Source organism: Cavia porcellus, unplaced genomic scaffold (genome assembly GCF_034190915.1).
Source record: "Cavia porcellus strain 051 isolate PalLab524CR breed Dunkin Hartley unplaced genomic scaffold, mCavPor4.1 scaffold_2, whole genome shotgun sequence".
Lineage (NCBI taxonomy): Eukaryota > Metazoa > Chordata > Mammalia > Rodentia > Caviidae > Cavia > Cavia porcellus.
Window position 1 is genome coordinate 69,574,867 of NW_026947485.1, and position 18,205 is coordinate 69,593,071.

At 40.2% G+C, this 18,205-nt stretch overlaps 2 protein-coding genes across 4 annotated transcripts in view; one reads left to right on the forward strand and one right to left on the reverse strand.

The window, feature by feature from the left end:
• Rundc3b (RUN domain containing 3B) overlaps positions 1 to 18,205 on the reverse strand; it is a 161,056-nt gene that overhangs the window by 83,629 nt on the left and 59,222 nt on the right. The window lies entirely within an intron of this gene.
• LOC134474759 (igE-binding protein-like) lies at positions 1,035 to 6,410 on the forward strand. Its single transcript, XM_063243357.1, has 2 exons — positions 1,035 to 4,079; positions 5,357 to 6,410. The coding sequence occupies exon 1, from the start codon at positions 1,751 to 1,753 to the stop codon at positions 2,669 to 2,671; it is 921 nt and encodes a 306-aa protein (XP_063099427.1). The 5' UTR covers positions 1,035 to 1,750; the 3' UTR covers positions 2,672 to 4,079; positions 5,357 to 6,410.

The window sequence follows — 18,205 nt, forward strand, 5'->3', positions numbered from 1 at the left end:
AGACCTCTACAATGAAGACAACAGTACTCTGAAAAAAAGTTTGAAGATACAGAAAATGTAAAGGTATTTCTCATTCCTACACAGGCAAAACCAAAAGTCAAAATGATCAGATTTCTGAAACTGTTATACAGATTTAATGCAATCTTAATCAAAATACCAAAAACATTCTTTATAGAAGAAAACAATCCTAAAATTCATATGCAGCACAAGAGACCTAAAATAACAAAAGCCATTCTGGGAAACAAGGGCAAGGCAGGGGGCATTATGAGACCACAGGTAATGGTTGATACATTGTGTCAACCAGAGAAGTTTAGAACTTTTTAAGCTAAGTTAACTCAGCAGGGGGCCAACAATCCTCACTTTGTAAATATCCTCATCCTGTGCAAGAGGACAGCATGGAGATGGTGTGAGTGCTATACATGCCTTATGGGGACATAGCGGGTGACCCTGCTTACAAGGGAGGAAAGGAGCCTTTCTTTGCTCTTCTCCCTTTTGCTCTTGCTGCTTTGCTGTATTGTGCTGCCTTGAACTGTGCTCCTCTACCATGTACCATCCTGCTTTGAAGCTAGCTTATTAGGGACTGAAACCTCTAGAGACTGTGAGCTAAATAAACCTCTTCTTCCTTAATTTTGGATGTCAAGTATTTTGTCTCAGCAATGAGAGAAAAGTAACTAAGATAGAATTTGCCACCAGAGGAGTGGTGTTGTTGCTATGAGTATACCTGAACATAAGAACCTTTGAGAATGGCTTGTGGGGAGAGTTTGGAAAGGTTCAGAAATGTCGCTTGAGTGAGTAGCACTGGAATGCTTTAGTCTGTTCTATATGGAAAGTTCTGGTCAGAGCTCAGAAGATCAGAAAGCAGATAGAAAGCCTGCTGGTAAAGTCCAGGCTCATGAGGCTTCTGCTAGGATTGAATTCCAGACCATACGTGTTATGGCTTGGCAAAAAGTTTATCTGCATTTTGCTCTTGCCCAGAAACTTTGCCTGGGACTGAGATTAAGGGTGGGGACTAATTAATATGACAGAAGAAATTTCAAGATAGTTGAATGTTGAAACTATGGCATGGCTTGTTGGGAGCCGCGTCTGTGATAGCTCGCCTTGCGCGGCGGACGTGCGGCCTGTGGTAAAGAGCAAAGCCTGAGGTAGATTACCCCTCCCATCGAATATGTTAGTTTCCTGCTTACCGCGTAAACAACCCGCTCAACAATATAGTCTGCCTGGCAACTGATGATGTTAGCCAATCAGCTTGCCTTGCTTACTTTAACATGATTGGACACTGTACCCGTATATATACCGGTGCCACCCCTGGGCGGAAGAAGAAGCCAGGTAGAAGCCCAGAAGTAAAAGCCCAAAAGGAGCCGCGGAGAGCGGACCGGTAGAGGCTTTGGGGCAGACTGAAGCACAAAAGGAGCCGCGGGGAGCGGACCAGAGGAGGCTTCAGCTGGGAGAACCCAGGGCAGGCTGTACGGAGAAGGAAAATAAAAAGAAAAGGTTGTCCACTACCAGACTTTGTCGTGTGTCCTTCCTGCCGGCCGGGAGCGGACATCGACATTTGGAGGCCCGCCCGGGGACTGATCACCCCCGAGACGTGGAAGTGGACAACGCTCCAGTACAGAGCTTCGAGACAGGTGAGTTGGGGATAAGCCTGGGCTCTGGGTGGCGCGCACCTACAGGGCTTTTAGACTCCCCTCAGGCTCACGCGTAAGTGGCGGATTCCTTGGGCCTCACGCGGTGAGTAACATATTAAAAGATGGGAAACATGTTAGGTAGCAACACTAAGAGCGAGGGTGGTTGTGAAGAAAGCTCTCAAGAGCTTACAAAAGTACGCAGGGTATCTGAGCAGGCCCAGTCAGGGAGCTCCCGAGAGGGGTCCGTCAAGGGGAACAAGGATGCTAAGGAGGAGGACGGGGCTCTAGCCTCGGAGTCGTCTGACTCCGAGGACGAGGGAAAGTTGAATGGCAAGGAGGCCAAAGAGACCAGCTGTCAGGAGCCTAAGTCGCTCAATAAGGAGTCGCAGGGTTCTTTTCCAGCGTTGCCCCGCGAATTGCGCTCTGCTCAACCTGGTCTGCGGAGGAGTAGAGAGCTCCTGAGCGCTCCCCGGCGCGAGAGGGAGGCGAAGCCTTCCGCCCCACCTTGGGGGCCGTTTCCGGAGGCGATTCCTCGCCACGAGGCGGCCGCCTGGGAGCTCTCTCCCCTTTCGCCAGAACAGGAAGTGATGCACGGGCCCCCATTTTCCGCCCAATCACGGCCGCTGTCTTATGCTCCGCCGCCGGCGGGTCGGTATTTTTACAGGCGGCTTTGGCAGGGGGGACGCTTGTCTCATGAGGTACATCCACCTGGGATAGATAGTGGCCCCTACGGGATATTTCCTGTACAAGTAGCTATGGGCCAGGGACGCAATGTATGGGAGCCTTTTGAGATAAAGCAGATTAGAGAACTTAAAAATGCAGTTACAACCTTTGGGCCGACTGCGCCTTACACCATTGCCATGCTGGAGAATCTGTCTTCTGGGCCCCTCACCCCCGCGGACTGGATTCAGCTGGCAAAGGCGTGTCTGCCCTCGGGCAGTTACCTGGATTGGCAAGCCTGGTACACAGAGTTCTCTGCCGAGCAGGCTGAGAAAAACGCCGGTCGAGGAAATAGGGGCTGGGAATTTAGCTTAGCGGCATAAGCGCCTGCCTTGTAAGCAGGCAATCGCCAGTTCGATCCCTGGTACCAATAAAAAAAAAAAAAAAAAAAAAAAAAAAACGAAAAAGATAAAAATAAAAAATAAAAAATAAAAAACAAAAAGGGGGAGTAAGCCAAGGCCTGCCTCCAAAGGCGCGGTTATCTATGGCATGACAATGGATGGGCCCGGATCCGGTAGTCAGCTGGAACCGAGGCGCGGTTTGTGTTTTCCCACAGGAACCGGGACGAGAACCACTGTGGATACCGGAGAGACTGACACGGGCAACAAAGCCCTCGACTGAAGATCAGACCTGCCCTACTGGAGATCCATCACAGACCAACCAATAAGATGAATAGAAATAGCGGTAGCCCGAAATGGACAAGAAGATCCTCAGGCATATGCATGGCTTGCTCAATTGGCCCACGACCGAGTCTAGATATGGCGGGCATCCCTCATTCTCCTCCATAAGGTGACAATACACAGCAGGGTAGGTGAGTCAATGACGGGTAAGAGCGTGCCTCCCCAGCACGACTCGACCTAAGCCAGGCCCTACCCCATCCTGCACGTAAGCCGCTGGACTGTTAGATGCTGCCCAGGTCTAAATTTCTCTCCGAGGGGATTTCTTTACGGAGAGGAAATGAGTGCAAGCTTGTGTGCATCCAGGTTCCGTCCAGTTTGTGCCTGGCCCTAGAAAAAGGACGAGGGCCTCAGGGCCTTGGCAGACCATGGCATGGCCAACCAGGGTCTAAGCCAAGGACCTACGGTGGGCCTACACATAGGGCATAAGCCTCTGCACCCAGTCCAGGAAGGGCTACGATGCGCACATTCATAAAAAATAAAATAGGGGGAGATGTTGGGAGCCGCGTCTGTGATAGCTCGCCTTGCGCGGCGGACGTGCGGCCTGTGGTAAAGAGCAAAGCCTGAGGTAGATTACCCCTCCCATCGAATATGTTAGTTTCCTGCTTACCGCGTAAACAACCCGCTCAACAATATAGTCTGCCTGGCAACTGATGATGTTAGCCAATCAGCTTGCCTTGCTTACTTTAACATGATTGGACACTGTACCCGTATATATACCGGTGCCACCCCTGGGCGGAAGAAGAAGCCAGGTAGAAGCCCAGAAGTAAAAGCCCAAAAGGAGCCGCGGAGAGCGGACCGGTAGAGGCTTTGGGGCAGACTGAAGCACAAAAGGAGCCGCGGGGAGCGGACCAGAGGAGGCTTCAGCTGGGAGAACCCAGGGCAGGCTGTACGGAGAAGGAAAATAAAAAGAAAAGGTTGTCCACTACCAGACTTTGTCGTGTGTCCTTCCTGCCGGCCGGGAGCGGACATCGACATTTGGAGGCCCGCCCGGGGACTGATCACCCCCGAGACGTGGAAGTGGACAACGCTCCAGTACAGAGCTGCGAGACAGGTGAGTTGGGGATAAGCCTGGGCTCTGGGTGGCGCGCACCTACAGGGCTTTTAGACTCCCCTCAGGCTCACGCGTAAGTGGCGGATTCCTTGGGCCTCACGCGGTGAGTAACATATTAAAAGATGGGAAACATGTTAGGTAGCAACACTAAGAGCGAGGGTGGTTGTGAAGAAAGCTCTCAAGAGCTTACAAAAGTACGCAGGGTATCTGAGCAGGCCCAGTCAGGGAGCTCCCGAGAGGGGTCCGTCAAGGGGAACAAGGATGCTAAGGAGGAGGACGGGGCTCTAGCCTCGGAGTCGTCTGACTCCGAGGACGAGGGAAAGTTGAATGGCAAGGAGGCCAAAGAGACCAGCTGTCAGGAGCCTAAGTCGCTCAATAAGGAGTCGCAGGGTTCTTTTCCAGCGTTGCCCCGCGAATTGCGCTCTGCTCAACCTGGTCTGCGGAGGAGTAGAGAGCTCCTGAGCGCTCCCCGGCGCGAGAGGGAGGCGAAGCCTTCCGCCCCACCTTGGGGGCCGTTTCCGGAGGCGATTCCTCGCCACGAGGCGGCCGCCTGGGAGCTCTCTCCCCTTTCGCCAGAACAGGAAGTGATGCACGGGCCCCCATTTTCCGCCCAATCACGGCCGCTGTCTTATGCTCCGCCGCCGGCGGGTCGGTATTTTTACAGGCGGCTTTGGCAGGGGGGACGCTTGTCTCATGAGGTACATCCACCTGGGATAGATAGTGGCCCCTACGGGATATTTCCTGTACAAGTAGCTATGGGCCAGGGACGCAATGTATGGGAGCCTTTTGAGATAAAGCAGATTAGAGAACTTAAAAATGCAGTTACAACCTTTGGGCCGACTGCGCCTTACACCATTGCCATGCTGGAGAATCTGTCTTCTGGGCCCCTCACCCCCGCGGACTGGATTCAGCTGGCAAAGGCGTGTCTGCCCTCGGGCAGTTACCTGGATTGGCAAGCCTGGTACACAGAGTTCTCTGCCGAGCAGGCTGAGAAAAACGCCGGTCGAGGAAATAGGGGCTGGGAATTTAGCTTAGCGGCATAAGCGCCTGCCTTGTAAGCAGGCAATCGCCAGTTCGATCCCTGGTACCAATAAAAAAAAAAAAAAAAAAAAAAAAAAAAACGAAAAAGATAAAAATAAAAAATAAAAAATAAAAAACAAAAAGGGGGAGTAAGCCAAGGCCTGCCTCCAAAGGCGCGGTTATCTATGGCATGACAATGGATGGGCCCGGATCCGGTAGTCAGCTGGAACCGAGGCGCGGTTTGTGTTTTCCCACAGGAACCGGGACGAGAACCACTGTGGATACCGGAGAGACTGACACGGGCAACAAAGCCCTCGACTGAAGATCAGACCTGCCCTACTGGAGATCCATCACAGACCAACCAATAAGATGAATAGAAATAGCGGTAGCCCGAAATGGACAAGAAGATCCTCAGGCATATGCATGGCTTGCTCAATTGGCCCACGACCGAGTCTAGATATGGCGGGCATCCCTCATTCTCCTCCATAAGGTGACAATACACAGCAGGGTAGGTGAGTCAATGACGGGTAAGAGCGTGCCTCCCCAGCACGACTCGACCTAAGCCAGGCCCTACCCCATCCTGCACGTAAGCCGCTGGACTGTTAGATGCTGCCCAGGTCTAAATTTCTCTCCGAGGGGATTTCTTTACGGAGAGGAAATGAGTGCAAGCTTGTGTGCATCCAGGTTCCGTCCAGTTTGTGCCTGGCCCTAGAAAAAGGACGAGGGCCTCAGGGCCTTGGCAGACCATGGCATGGCCAACCAGGGTCTAAGCCAAGGACCTACGGTGGGCCTACACATAGGGCATAAGCCTCTGCACCCAGTCCAGGAAGGGCTACGATGCGCACATTCATAAAAAATAAAATAGGGGGAGATGTTGGGAGCCGCGTCTGTGATAGCTCGCCTTGCGCGGCGGACGTGCGGCCTGTGGTAAAGAGCAAAGCCTGAGGTAGATTACCCCTCCCATCGAATATGTTAGTTTCCTGCTTACCGCGTAAACAACCCGCTCAACAATATAGTCTGCCTGGCAACTGATGATGTTAGCCAATCAGCTTGCCTTGCTTACTTTAACATGATTGGACACTGTACCCGTATATATACCGGTGCCACCCCTGGGCGGAAGAAGAAGCCAGGTAGAAGCCCAGAAGTAAAAGCCCAAAAGGAGCCGCGGAGAGCGGACCGGTAGAGGCTTTGGGGCAGACTGAAGCACAAAAGGAGCCGCGGGGAGCGGACCAGAGGAGGCTTCAGCTGGGAGAACCCAGGGCAGGCTGTACGGAGAAGGAAAATAAAAAGAAAAGGTTGTCCACTACCAGACTTTGTCGTGTGTCCTTCCTGCCGGCCGGGAGCGGACATCGACAATGGCTATTGTTGGGGCCTTTTAGCTAGATCTACATTGAGAATGAAGACCAATGAACCCAGAAAGATAATTCAAAATGTTGTGGTCAGAAAGGTAGCTCCAACAAAGCTGTGAACTGCAAAGACAGAGCAGAGGAGCTCTCCATTTCTGAGAAGGAGCAGGAAAATAGAAAACATGGACTGAAGGCATCACAAGAAATAGCAAATGTCCACCCTTTGCAGCCTCAAAAAGTGAAAGACTTTGCTCTGAGGAGAAATCTGCAAAGCGCCCTGTTCCAGAATGGCAGTCAAGCAGGAAAACACTAGCTCCCAGACAGGAGCCCTGTCCTTCAGCACCTTTTTTCCTCTCCTTTAGTAAATGTTTTGTTTTCTGTTAAGTTTCTGCTTTCCCTAGAATGATGTAACCTCTTGTTCATTTTTGTGTATGCAAAGCAGATGAAATTCAGTGTAACTTTCTGTCCAATCAACTAATAGTGAACACTCTGTTCTTCTACCTCCTGCTTGGTGGTAAATCCCATGAAAATCCTGTTCCTTGAGACTTGGGGCTTGGCTCTTGATCCTTGCCAAACCCACAGTGTGAATAAAGCTGTAAATAACTTCTAAGAGCTTTAAATAGCTTCTAGGAGCTATAAAAAACTTTTATGAGCTGTAACAGAATCAGCATAGAAAATTTGTTCCTCAGAAAGGGCACTCGACTCCTGTAGCCAAGAGAGAAGAAAGCCTAGCTACTACTCCTAATGGCAGCAGACCCTGGCAGAATCTACATGGTACTAGTTTTAGGTGCATGAAGAATGCAAGAGTTACAGGTTTAAGGCAGTTTCTACCTCAGTTTCAGAAGGCCTAGGAGGTCAGACAGTGTGCATTGAGAGCAATGTGTAAAGCAAAGGAGACCTCAAATGTTTTGAAAAGCTAGAAACATGGGTCATCTGAGAAAATCTTAAATGATGGGGTAAATCCAGCCCAAAAGAAGGCATGAGAGCTATAATTACTGGATGTGCCATAGGGATAGAGCCACTCAAGCTCTTTGGAGCTCACAGCTTGTCACAGATTGCCTTGGCTGGTATACATGGAGCTACAGGACTTACTGTTTGCCCTGCTGGATTCTAAACTTACTTTGGTCCCAATCCTTTGTACCCCCATTTGTAACTTTTGGAATGAAAATGTTTATCTTGTGCCACTGAATGTTGGAAGTGTTTAACTTTTCATTTGTGCAGGGGATTGCCTTACATCTTGGAGGAAACGTGGAACTTGGACTTTTCAGCAATGCTGAAACTGTTATGACTGTGGCAACTCTTGCAGATGGATTAAATGCTTTTTGCATAAAGGGATGTGCATGAGTCTTTGGGGGGCTAGGGTTTAATGTTATGGTTCTAGGGTACTTAAGGGTTGTTAAACTGTGTTATAATTTTCAAGTCATGAAATGATAAGAATAAGTACGTTTTTGTACCTGGAGACCAAGTTAAAGAAATGTGTCTGGTTTCCAAGTTAACAAGGGGTTGAGAAGTCTGAGGAACTCAGCAATGATCCTCCTTTGGTAAACATTCTCATTCTGTGCAAGAGGATGGCATGGAGATGGTGTGAGTGCTACACCCACCCTCTGGGGGTAGGTAGGCTACTTATAACAGAAAGGGGGAAAAGAGCCTTGCTCTTTCCCCCTTTTGCTATTGTTGATTGTGCTGTGCTGTCTTCTGCCCTCTTAAACTGCTGCCTCTGTGCCATACCACTTTGCCTTGGAGCCAGCTGATTATGAACTGAAACCTCCACAAACTGGGAGCTAAATAAAACTTTCGCTCTTTGAGTGTTGAGTATTTTGTCTCAGCAAAAAGATACAAGTACTTAAGTGATCATACAAGTTATATTACAAAGCTACAGGGATAAAAATAGCATGGTATGGGCAAACAACTGACTTGTATCAATGGAACAGAACAAAGGATGTAGAAACAACTCCAGGAACACTTAGCTATCTCTTTAACAAAAGGACCAAATTCTTTTGCAATGGCAAGCAGAAACTCTGAAATGACACCAGGATTTGGAGGCAGATTTATTTATGTTGATAGGTATATAATGGAATTATTCCCAGAATATGAGATACCAATCTCTGGTGTCTAAGGCTTTTATATGATGTATAAGTAGGAGGCATAAAGGCAAGACAGAACAATCTGGAAGCTCTTTTGATTAGCTAGGAGGATGAGATCATTGGATAAAAGGGTAGATTAATGATTTATGAAGCCTGGTACAATCAGCCATTCTGTATATTTGGTTATACTTTCATGCTTACAGGAGTCAAGAGAGTAATTATAAAGCCATGAAACAGTTACAGAGCTAGGCAGGTATAAAAGAACAAAGTTTTTAAAAGCACAATTTCTTGGGTCAGTTTTCCTTTTTGTTTTTCACTCAAAGATAAGTTTCTTTAATAAATGGAAAATCAGTTTTCCACATTCAAAGATTAAAACTAGACCCATATCTCTCACCATGTAGTAAACTAAAATCAAAATGGATCAAATATCTAAACACTAGAACACAAACTTAATGTGCTAATAAAAGGTGAAACACTTGACGAGAGGTGTAGGGAAAGACTTTCTGAACAGAAAAAGAACCCCCAGTTGCACAGCAAATAATACCAAGAATCCACAAATGAGATCACATTAAATTAGAAAGCTTCTGCACAGCAAATGAAACCACCAACAGAGTGAAGAGAATATCTATGTAATGGGAAAACATTTTTAACAGCTATTTTTCAGACAAAGGACTAATACTGATCTAGAATATTAAAGAAGTAAAAAAAAAATAGACCCCTCGAACTTAAAGATCCAATTAAAAAATGAGCATCTAACATGAATAAACACTTCTCTAAAGAAGAAATAAAAGTGGCCTACAATACTTGTAAAAATGGCCAATATTACTGGCCTTTCAAGAAATGAAATTAAAACAACACTCAGATTTTGTATCACTCCAGAAAGAATGGTTATTATCAAGAACTCAACTAATAACAAATGTTGGTAAGGTTGTGGGGAAAAGGAAATCTTCATTGTTGAAATGTCAGCTTGTTGTTGATTGTGCTGTGCTGTCTTTTGCCCTCTTAAACTGATGCCTCTGTGCCATACCACTTTGCCTTGGAGCCAGCTGGAAACTAGTACGGAGCTCTGTCAAGAAACTAAAAACAGAACTTCCATTTGACCTAGTTACTCACCTTCTGGATATCTTCCCCAGAGAGTCATACAACAGTGATGTAGGCATACCTATTCTTAAAGCAACACGACTGATAATAGCCAGATCTCGGAAGCAACTCGTATGGCCATCAAAAGATACAGAAAATGTGGTATTTATACACAATGGAGTAATAGTCTACCATTCAGAAGGATAAAGAAGCCATTTGTAGAAAAATTAAAGCGTTGTGAGACCATAGTGTTAAATGTATGTCAAACATAGAAACTTAAATATCACATGGTCTCTCTTATATAAGAAATGTTATATAAAGTACAAAGAAAGACAATATGAGAAGCTAGAGAAAAAAGTTATCAAAATCCAACATGAAAATGTATCTGAATATGTACTCAGGTTTAGTGTAATTGTCTTATGTGTTTTATACATTTTTGGTCTATTAGTCTGGTTGTTAATCTATGTGTATAACTTTACAAGGATTTGTAAGATAGATAAATGAGTATGATGCTGGCCAAAAAGAGGGTAGAAGGGAAGAGGAAAAAAAGAACTGAGGTGTGTTATGTTCACCTACAAATTTCCTACAATGAATGTAATTATTGGGTACTGTAAAGATGTACAAATAAAAATTTTTAAAATTTTAATGAAGAAATGCAAACTGTGTATGAGCACTCAAGCAGAATAGGGGAACTGGCAGTAATATGTGGGTACATGGGGGAATATTTTCTGTTTAAGATAGGCGTTACCAGTATGTATTTTAGATCAGCAGGAATGATCCAACAGTAGGCAGGCTGAGGATGAGGAAAGAGAGGTGATTATTCATGTTTGGTTTTCCACATGCCATATGGTCTCTGATACAAGAGACAGTCCATCAGAAGAAACAGAGAACATGATAGACATGTGTTGGGGGACTGGTTCAACTCCTTTATTTATGATGGGTTCAACTTTCTAACTGGAACATGAGGCAAGGAAATGGGAGGGAGCTATCAAGAGATGTACTGAGAAAGGGAACAATATATATTCACTGTGGGGGAATAGAAAAGCAGAGCTACCAGGTAGGATTGGTATGTACTAAACTGCCAGTTGATGTTTATGAATTTGAACCTGAAAATCATTGTGGATTTTTATTTTATGCAACATTACAAAATTATTTCATTACATCATCCTGTCATTGATTTTACATTCTGTAACCTTGTAAAAGAAATTGGATAAATATTTTTTAAATTTTTTTATTTTAAAGAGGTTTAAGATAAAAGGACACAACAAAGCAGATCAGAACAATTTAAGCAACACAGTATAATATTTCTAATGTAATGAATTACCAAATTTAAAACCCAGAAGCCCATGAAATTTACATTATTGCTATTTTATATATGAAAAAATCTGAGGCTTAAAGAAGAAAAATAATTTACTAGTTTAATCTTTCTACTGGTCAAGACCTGAAGTGAGACAGTGTAGCTTCCTCTCATTGTGAACATGCTTCCACTTTGGCCTATACATAAATTACAGATTTCTCAAGAAAAATTTATGACTTATTCAGCTAACAAATACTCCATACACATGCATCTAAGAAAACATGAATAATCTTTTTTTTTTTTTGGTCTTTTTTATTTTTATCGGTACCAGGGATCGAACTCACGACTGCCTGCTTGCAAGGCAGGCGCTTATGCTGCTGAGCTAAATTCCCAGCCCCAAACATGAATAATCTTGTGAAATTATCTTTATTGGATGACACACATCAAAATATTCATTTTCTGCAGTTGATTTTTAAATAATTGGGCAAGTTATGTAAGACTTCTATAATACCATGAAAACTCACACGTTTGGATGTTGCAAAATAGATATTCTAAAAGTTTGGGTACAATTTAAAAATAATAGTATAATTTTAGACAGCTATTTGAAAACATGTGTCAAAAATTTTAAAGCACACCATTTAACATTATGACGCCGTTTGTGAGATTTATGCGGGGAAATGATTCAACAGAGTGAAAAACCTTTGAGCACATCATCATCATCATGATTACACCGGTCTCATCATGTAGTTCAGGCTAGTCTTGAGCTCACTATGTAGTCCAAACTGGCCTCAAACTCATAGCAATCCTCTTGCCTCTTGAGCGCTAGGATTACATGTGTGTGCCACCAGAGCACATAATTTCACATATTTTTCAGGGTTACTAATCACAGTGATTAGTAACAATATAGTCAAATATGCAACTGGAAAAGGAAGTCCATACTGAATGTCCACTAGAATGTTCGTGAAAGTGTTATACAAGAACATGCTTGTTATTATAATGTGAAATGAAATTTAAAAACAGGATGTATAATGAAAGAAACAGCAATGTAATCATTATTTCAAGAATGTGTTCATTAAAAAGATTAAAAGAAAATGTCAGATTTTAAAAATTTTCAGTAATGAACATGATTATTCACCCCTAGATTTTTGAATTCTTTGTATTTTCTATATAAAGAAAACAAATATAGACAGTATTGAAGATGAAATTTAAACTCAAGTATCTAATATAAACAAATCTATTAAATATATTTCAGAACAGATATTAAGTGGGAATTTATCATTTTAAGTAAACAAAACTCTTCTTGGAAGATTTAATAAAAGTGATAAGAAATATCTTTCAACTTCCATTTGTTTTAATGTTTGTCTTCCACTATGAATACTTACTGTATTCCCCAAAAGTAAAAGGAATTACCCTGAAAGCTCCAGGATCCATCTCTACTTTGATATGATATAACTATTATATAACCTTGATATCAGATTCTAAAAATAATGCTGTGCTTTCATTTATATGTGAAATCTAGAAATGTTGAACTCATAGCAATAGAGAGTAGAATGATGATTACCAGAAGCTGGGCAACAGGTGGGTTTAAAGGAAATGTCAGTAAAAGAAGATAGCATTTACTAAGTTTAAGATATCAACTGTGCACGAGAGTGGCTATACTTATTATACTGTATTCTTGAAAACTGCTGAGAGATTTCAAATGTTCTCACCATAAACATCAGTGTGGGAGGCACTACACGTTAGCTCTATTAGCCTTTCCATAATGTGTACATATTTCAAAACAGTATGTGGTACACAAGACTTCTATACAATGTCAATTTAAATACTAAACATTAAATGAGAAAATAATGCTAGAATGTGAGACGGTATCACTTCATGAAATATGTTTTTGTGAATTAAAAATTGTGAATGTCTTCTGGTAAGACATTAAGCCAGTCTGAATGTTCTTGTGTATTTTCTCATGAAAACTGTACTATTAATTAGATCATTAACAGAAAGCAACTGGCTATATTTCATTATTTGGATATTATTTTACTTTAAAAGAAAACTTGCACAGAAACTGCTTCCTGCAAGGATATGGGGTATTCCTAAGAAGGAGACAGAAAATTATCATTGGGCCACAGGCAAGGAGTGATGACAGAGGTAGGCTAAGCAAAATAACAGAGAACAAAATATTAAAGGAAGTCTTTGTACTAACAATGGAAATTCCCAGTTCTCTTTAAATAGCAATTTTTAAAACACACTTAGAATAATTACTTCTCTTAGATCCTACATCTACATGGAAGAGCTGGAAGATTATTATTATTTTTACTGTAGAAAAATGCCAAATATATCCTGAAGCTTTTTTTTTTTTTTTTACTTGTTTCCAGGAATATGTGAAATTATTGCTTGGGTGCAAATTTTAAAACAAGTTTGAAAGCAAGGCTTACTAAAAGAAGTTTCAGATACCTAATAAATAAAACACTTTTCTTGACAAGATGACAATAAATGTTTAAAAATAAACTATTCTAGAGACAGTCTACTGAGATCTTATGTTTTCTTTGTACAATAGTGTAATTTATTTTTCCACCCTGTTATAAAACCTGTATTACTTATCTTTTGATAATCCACATAAAACTTCAAAAAGCCTCAACATATTTAAAGCAGCTTAGTGCACAAATCATACAACTTTTCGATTTAAACTGCATTCAAAGTACACTTCAACCACATCTACTGCCTGCAGAGCGTGCCGTCATCACTCAGTCAAGCTTAACACCCTTCATCCCCTCAGAAGGAAGCCATGTCCGCGTCAGCACTTACTCCTTGTCTCCCTCCATCTGCTCTCTCAGTCCCAGGCTACAAAACTGTTCACCTCACTTATGTCTCTGTGGACTTGTTCATTTTGGATATTCTATAATATAGAATAAATGAAATTTTTATACTGTATGGTCTTTTGTGACTGATTTCTTTGACTTGGGATGTTTTTAAGATTCATCTATGGTAAGCATGTATCAGTACTCCATTCATTTAGGGCTAAATGATATTCTATTAAATGAATATACTATATTTTACTTATTCATTTAATCAGGAAATTTGTATTGTTCCTTCTTTGGTGCCATTTTGAGTGATGCTGTTGCAAACAGATATATATTTGCTTCTTTGAGACAGGGTTTTATCACGTAGTTTAGGCTGGCATTTAGCTTGTGGCAATCCTCCTGCCTCAGCTCCTGAGTGCTGGGATTGTGGGTGTGCTCCACCATGCCCAGCATATTTTTTGTCCCTATGTTTCCAATTCTCTTGGAGATACATATATACACAAAGAGACACATAGATATCTACACCTAAGAGTTATATGTTGGTCACAATTAACTTTCAGAGAAACTGTCAAAGTGTTTTTCAAAGTAGCTACAGTAACTCACCCTTATGGCCACCAGCAGTGTGTGAGGGGTCCAATGTTTCCAAATCCTTATCAACATTTGTTATTATATCTTTTGAGTATGGCCAGCTTAGATTATATACAACATTTCACAGTGGCTTTTATTTGTGTTTCCTTGAAGGCTAAATGTTGGAATTCATTTTAGTGTTGATTAGTCATTTGTAAGCCTTTGTTGGAGAAATGCTTTGCATTTAAAATAGGTTGTCTTTTTATTAATTAGTTGCAAAGTTTCTTTATACACAGTCTAGATATCTTCTAGATATCAGATATATGGTTCCCTAAAATTTTCTCTCATTCTGTGTGTCACCCATTTCCTTTCTTGTTGGTGTCCTTGGAAGCACAGTTTAAAATTTTAATTATGCCCAATTTATCTATTTTTCTTTTGTTCTTTGTACATTTGCTATCATAGGAAACTATTTTCCAATCAAAATAAAAATTTACATCTATGTTGTCTTCTAAGCATCTTACATATAAGCCTAATCCATTTGAGGTTTTTGAATAGGCTGTGAGAAAACAGACTATACAACAACTTTAAATAATGTTTATTTTTTTCACATGAACACAGTAGCTCCTGTTATTTATGAGGAATATGTTCCAAGACCCTCAGCAGATACATGAAAATGAGTAATAATAGTAAACTTTATACAGACAGCCTCTTAGGAAGGATTCGTTAAACTTCTAATTTTTTGTAGGTAGTGATGCTGAGAAAGCAACATGCATTCAGCAGCCATTTACGTCACGTCTTGAATTCCTAAGCTCACAATATGCAGAACACGTCTATGTGATGCCAGGCAGCTCCTAGTTAGTCATGCAGTCATATGACTACTACTATAAAACACTTTGTGTTAAAGGATTTTATCCAAGTAAAAGGCTAGTGTTCTAAGAATGTTAAGGTAAGCTAGGCTAAGTTACAGTGTTTGCTGGTTAGATGTATTATATGTATTTGTGACTTACAACATTTTCAAGTCATCACAGGTTTATTGGGATATAACCCTCATGATAAGCCAAGAAACAAATGTATACATTCTGTATTTCCTACAGATACTTATGATAAAGGTTAACTTATAGACAGTAAGAAATCAACAATAAAATATTAATTATTAAAAATAAATAAATAAATCAATTACCAACAGACCATAATGAAAGTTCCTTAAAACTTATTTACTAAAAAACAAACAAAAAAAAACCCCTTATTTACTTTTCAAAATTTTTCATTCAGTATTTTCAGATAGTGGGCACCTGAAACTGTGGAAAGCAAATCCTTGGATTACATTAATATAAAACCTTTAAGCATATTCACATTCCAAAATTTTTGACTCTTTAAATATTTTGGTATTTTACATACTTGTCTACTTACTTTTCTAAAATGGAGAAAAGTGTTTACCAACTCATATCATATTCAGCTCAGCTAACTTATAAAGCTCAGTAATTTACAAAGTTTTATTTCATACTTTACTCTTTCATTTAAAATACTATGGAAGTTAACAGTTTTTCAGAATGCAACTCTGTTCTTAAAAATTAATTCTGTACCGTAACTGTAAATTAATATGTAGAATTCCTAAAACTAATTTTATGTTTATATTTTCCCTACCCGTTACTTCAAATTCTTATCAAAATATTTTGAATATTGTTTCTAATATTATGCTTGTAATTTTTTATTTTAACTTTTCTAATTCTAATTATTTTTCACTCTGTGTTATAAAGAAATTAAAATTTTGAGCAAATTACTCAATTCTTACGTTATTCTCACATGCAGATCTCCCCAGGAACAACCCAAAGCAATTCTCCACTTACTTTTTCTTTTCTTTTTAAAATTGAGATTCTAATCTTCACTCTTCTAACTTCCCAATTCTAGTAATCTACTTCCCAATAATATCCAATCTCTTAACCATAAAACTCTTCTACGTAGGTTTTTTTTTTTCTTCAGTTGCTCTCTAGGACATTTTCTACCTTAGCAAAAAGACTGCATTAATCCCCTTAATGCTTACTGTTTGTCATATATTGTAAGAAAACCTGCATTTCCACTCCACCTCTTCTCCCTCCTCCCAGACTCATCCTTGGACTTACATTGCTTATTGTCTTTAAAGTTGCCTGCTTTAGCTCATGCAGCTCTTTCTCCTATCCTGGCAATAAATACTTCTGTAACTATTTTAAAGGATATCATTACTCTTTGTCAAGTCAGACACAGCATGAAGAAATCCAGTTGATTTAGATACTCTCAAGTTTCCTAAAGGATTAGAGACAACTTCTCATTCCATTAGAAGCATCTGTCTCAGGAAGCACCCATATAAAAGGTAAAGTATAATTATACGTTCCAATACTTTGCTTATATTTCACAAATTTAATCTTCCAAATGTATTTACTTAGAGATTTGTACTCAAATTTATTCATAAATGAAAATTTCTTTGATTATTTCAGTAAAAGGCAAATTCTTATTTTTTAACATGTTTATTTCTAACATGAGAATTCTGAAATAATTCTCTACTTACTTCTATTCTTGAGAATTACAAAGCCATTATGCTCTTATGTAATCACTGTTATTCACATAAATGTGTGTGTAGGTGTGTGTATATGTATCTGCACATATGTCCTAAGACCATTTCTGTTTAGAGTATATTATTATTATTATTACAAGAATATTTTTATTTCATAGACTTTTAAAAGCTAAATCATTTCCTTTATCAAAAAGCATGGCTTACACCTATGAGCAAGGCAACAAACATTTTGCTTTAAACATTTAAATAATTTGTTCTAAAAACAATCTATTCAAGAATTATTATACCCTACCCAATAATTTCGAGTAAGAAAAAAGGTTAAAACTGTGTACAGATTATTAACATTTTAATTTGTTTAGAAAAGATGCAGTAAGAAATAATTGCATAAACTTAGTTTTGATTTCATTAATTTAAAAGTATGCAGTAATAAATTAATTAATTTGATTTTCATTAATTTGATTTCAGTAATTGTTAGGTTCACCTACTAGAATCTATTATTATGCTCTATTTTTATTTTCAAAGCTTTAGTATCCTCTGTTTATTTTTTATAATTAAACTCATTTAACTAGAAATAATAAATGCAGAAATGTACTCATCTTTAGAAATACCCTAAACATCATTCTGTTAGAAAATTATGCCATCTATACATATATATATATATGAGTTATGCAAATTTTTTAGTGAAAAGTATTTCTATTGTGAACAAATTTATAATTATGATCATTTTTCTTTGTGTCTTGCAAATTGTTATTTTGTTACCTACAAGATAGAAGGCATCTAATTAAAATACTATAATTTGTACCAGCTAGTTAGCTAAAAGATCATGTTATAATACTCTGCCTAGATTTTCTAAAAATCTAGAATATTAAAAAAAAGTACCAGGACATGAAAATTGAGACTGCAAAAATACTAATTCTTATAGCTTAATTTTCTCTATTAAAACAGTTGTCACTGTTTAGTCTTCTTTTTCAGAAATATGACTAATAAAGTAGAAATAAGTATGATAATTTACAAGCATCTAGGGCAGTGCTGCCTATAGATCTTTCTGTGAAGAAGAAAATGTATTTTCTCATTTCTTTGTTTGTAAAGAATATAATTGAATCACTTACTTTTTTGTTGGTATGGTACTAGGGACGGAACCTAGAGCCTTTGCACTGAGCTATATCCCAGCCCCTGTTGTTTTATTTTGCAACAGACTCTTTCTCAATTGCCCAGGCTGGTATCTATTTAATCTATTTAATGCATATATATATATATATATATATATATATATATGCTACCTATTGACCACATGTGGCTACCGAGCACCTGAAATGTGATACAGCAACTGAAGAACTAAATTTGGAATTTTATGGCTCATAGTTAATGGCATCCGACAGTACATGTCTA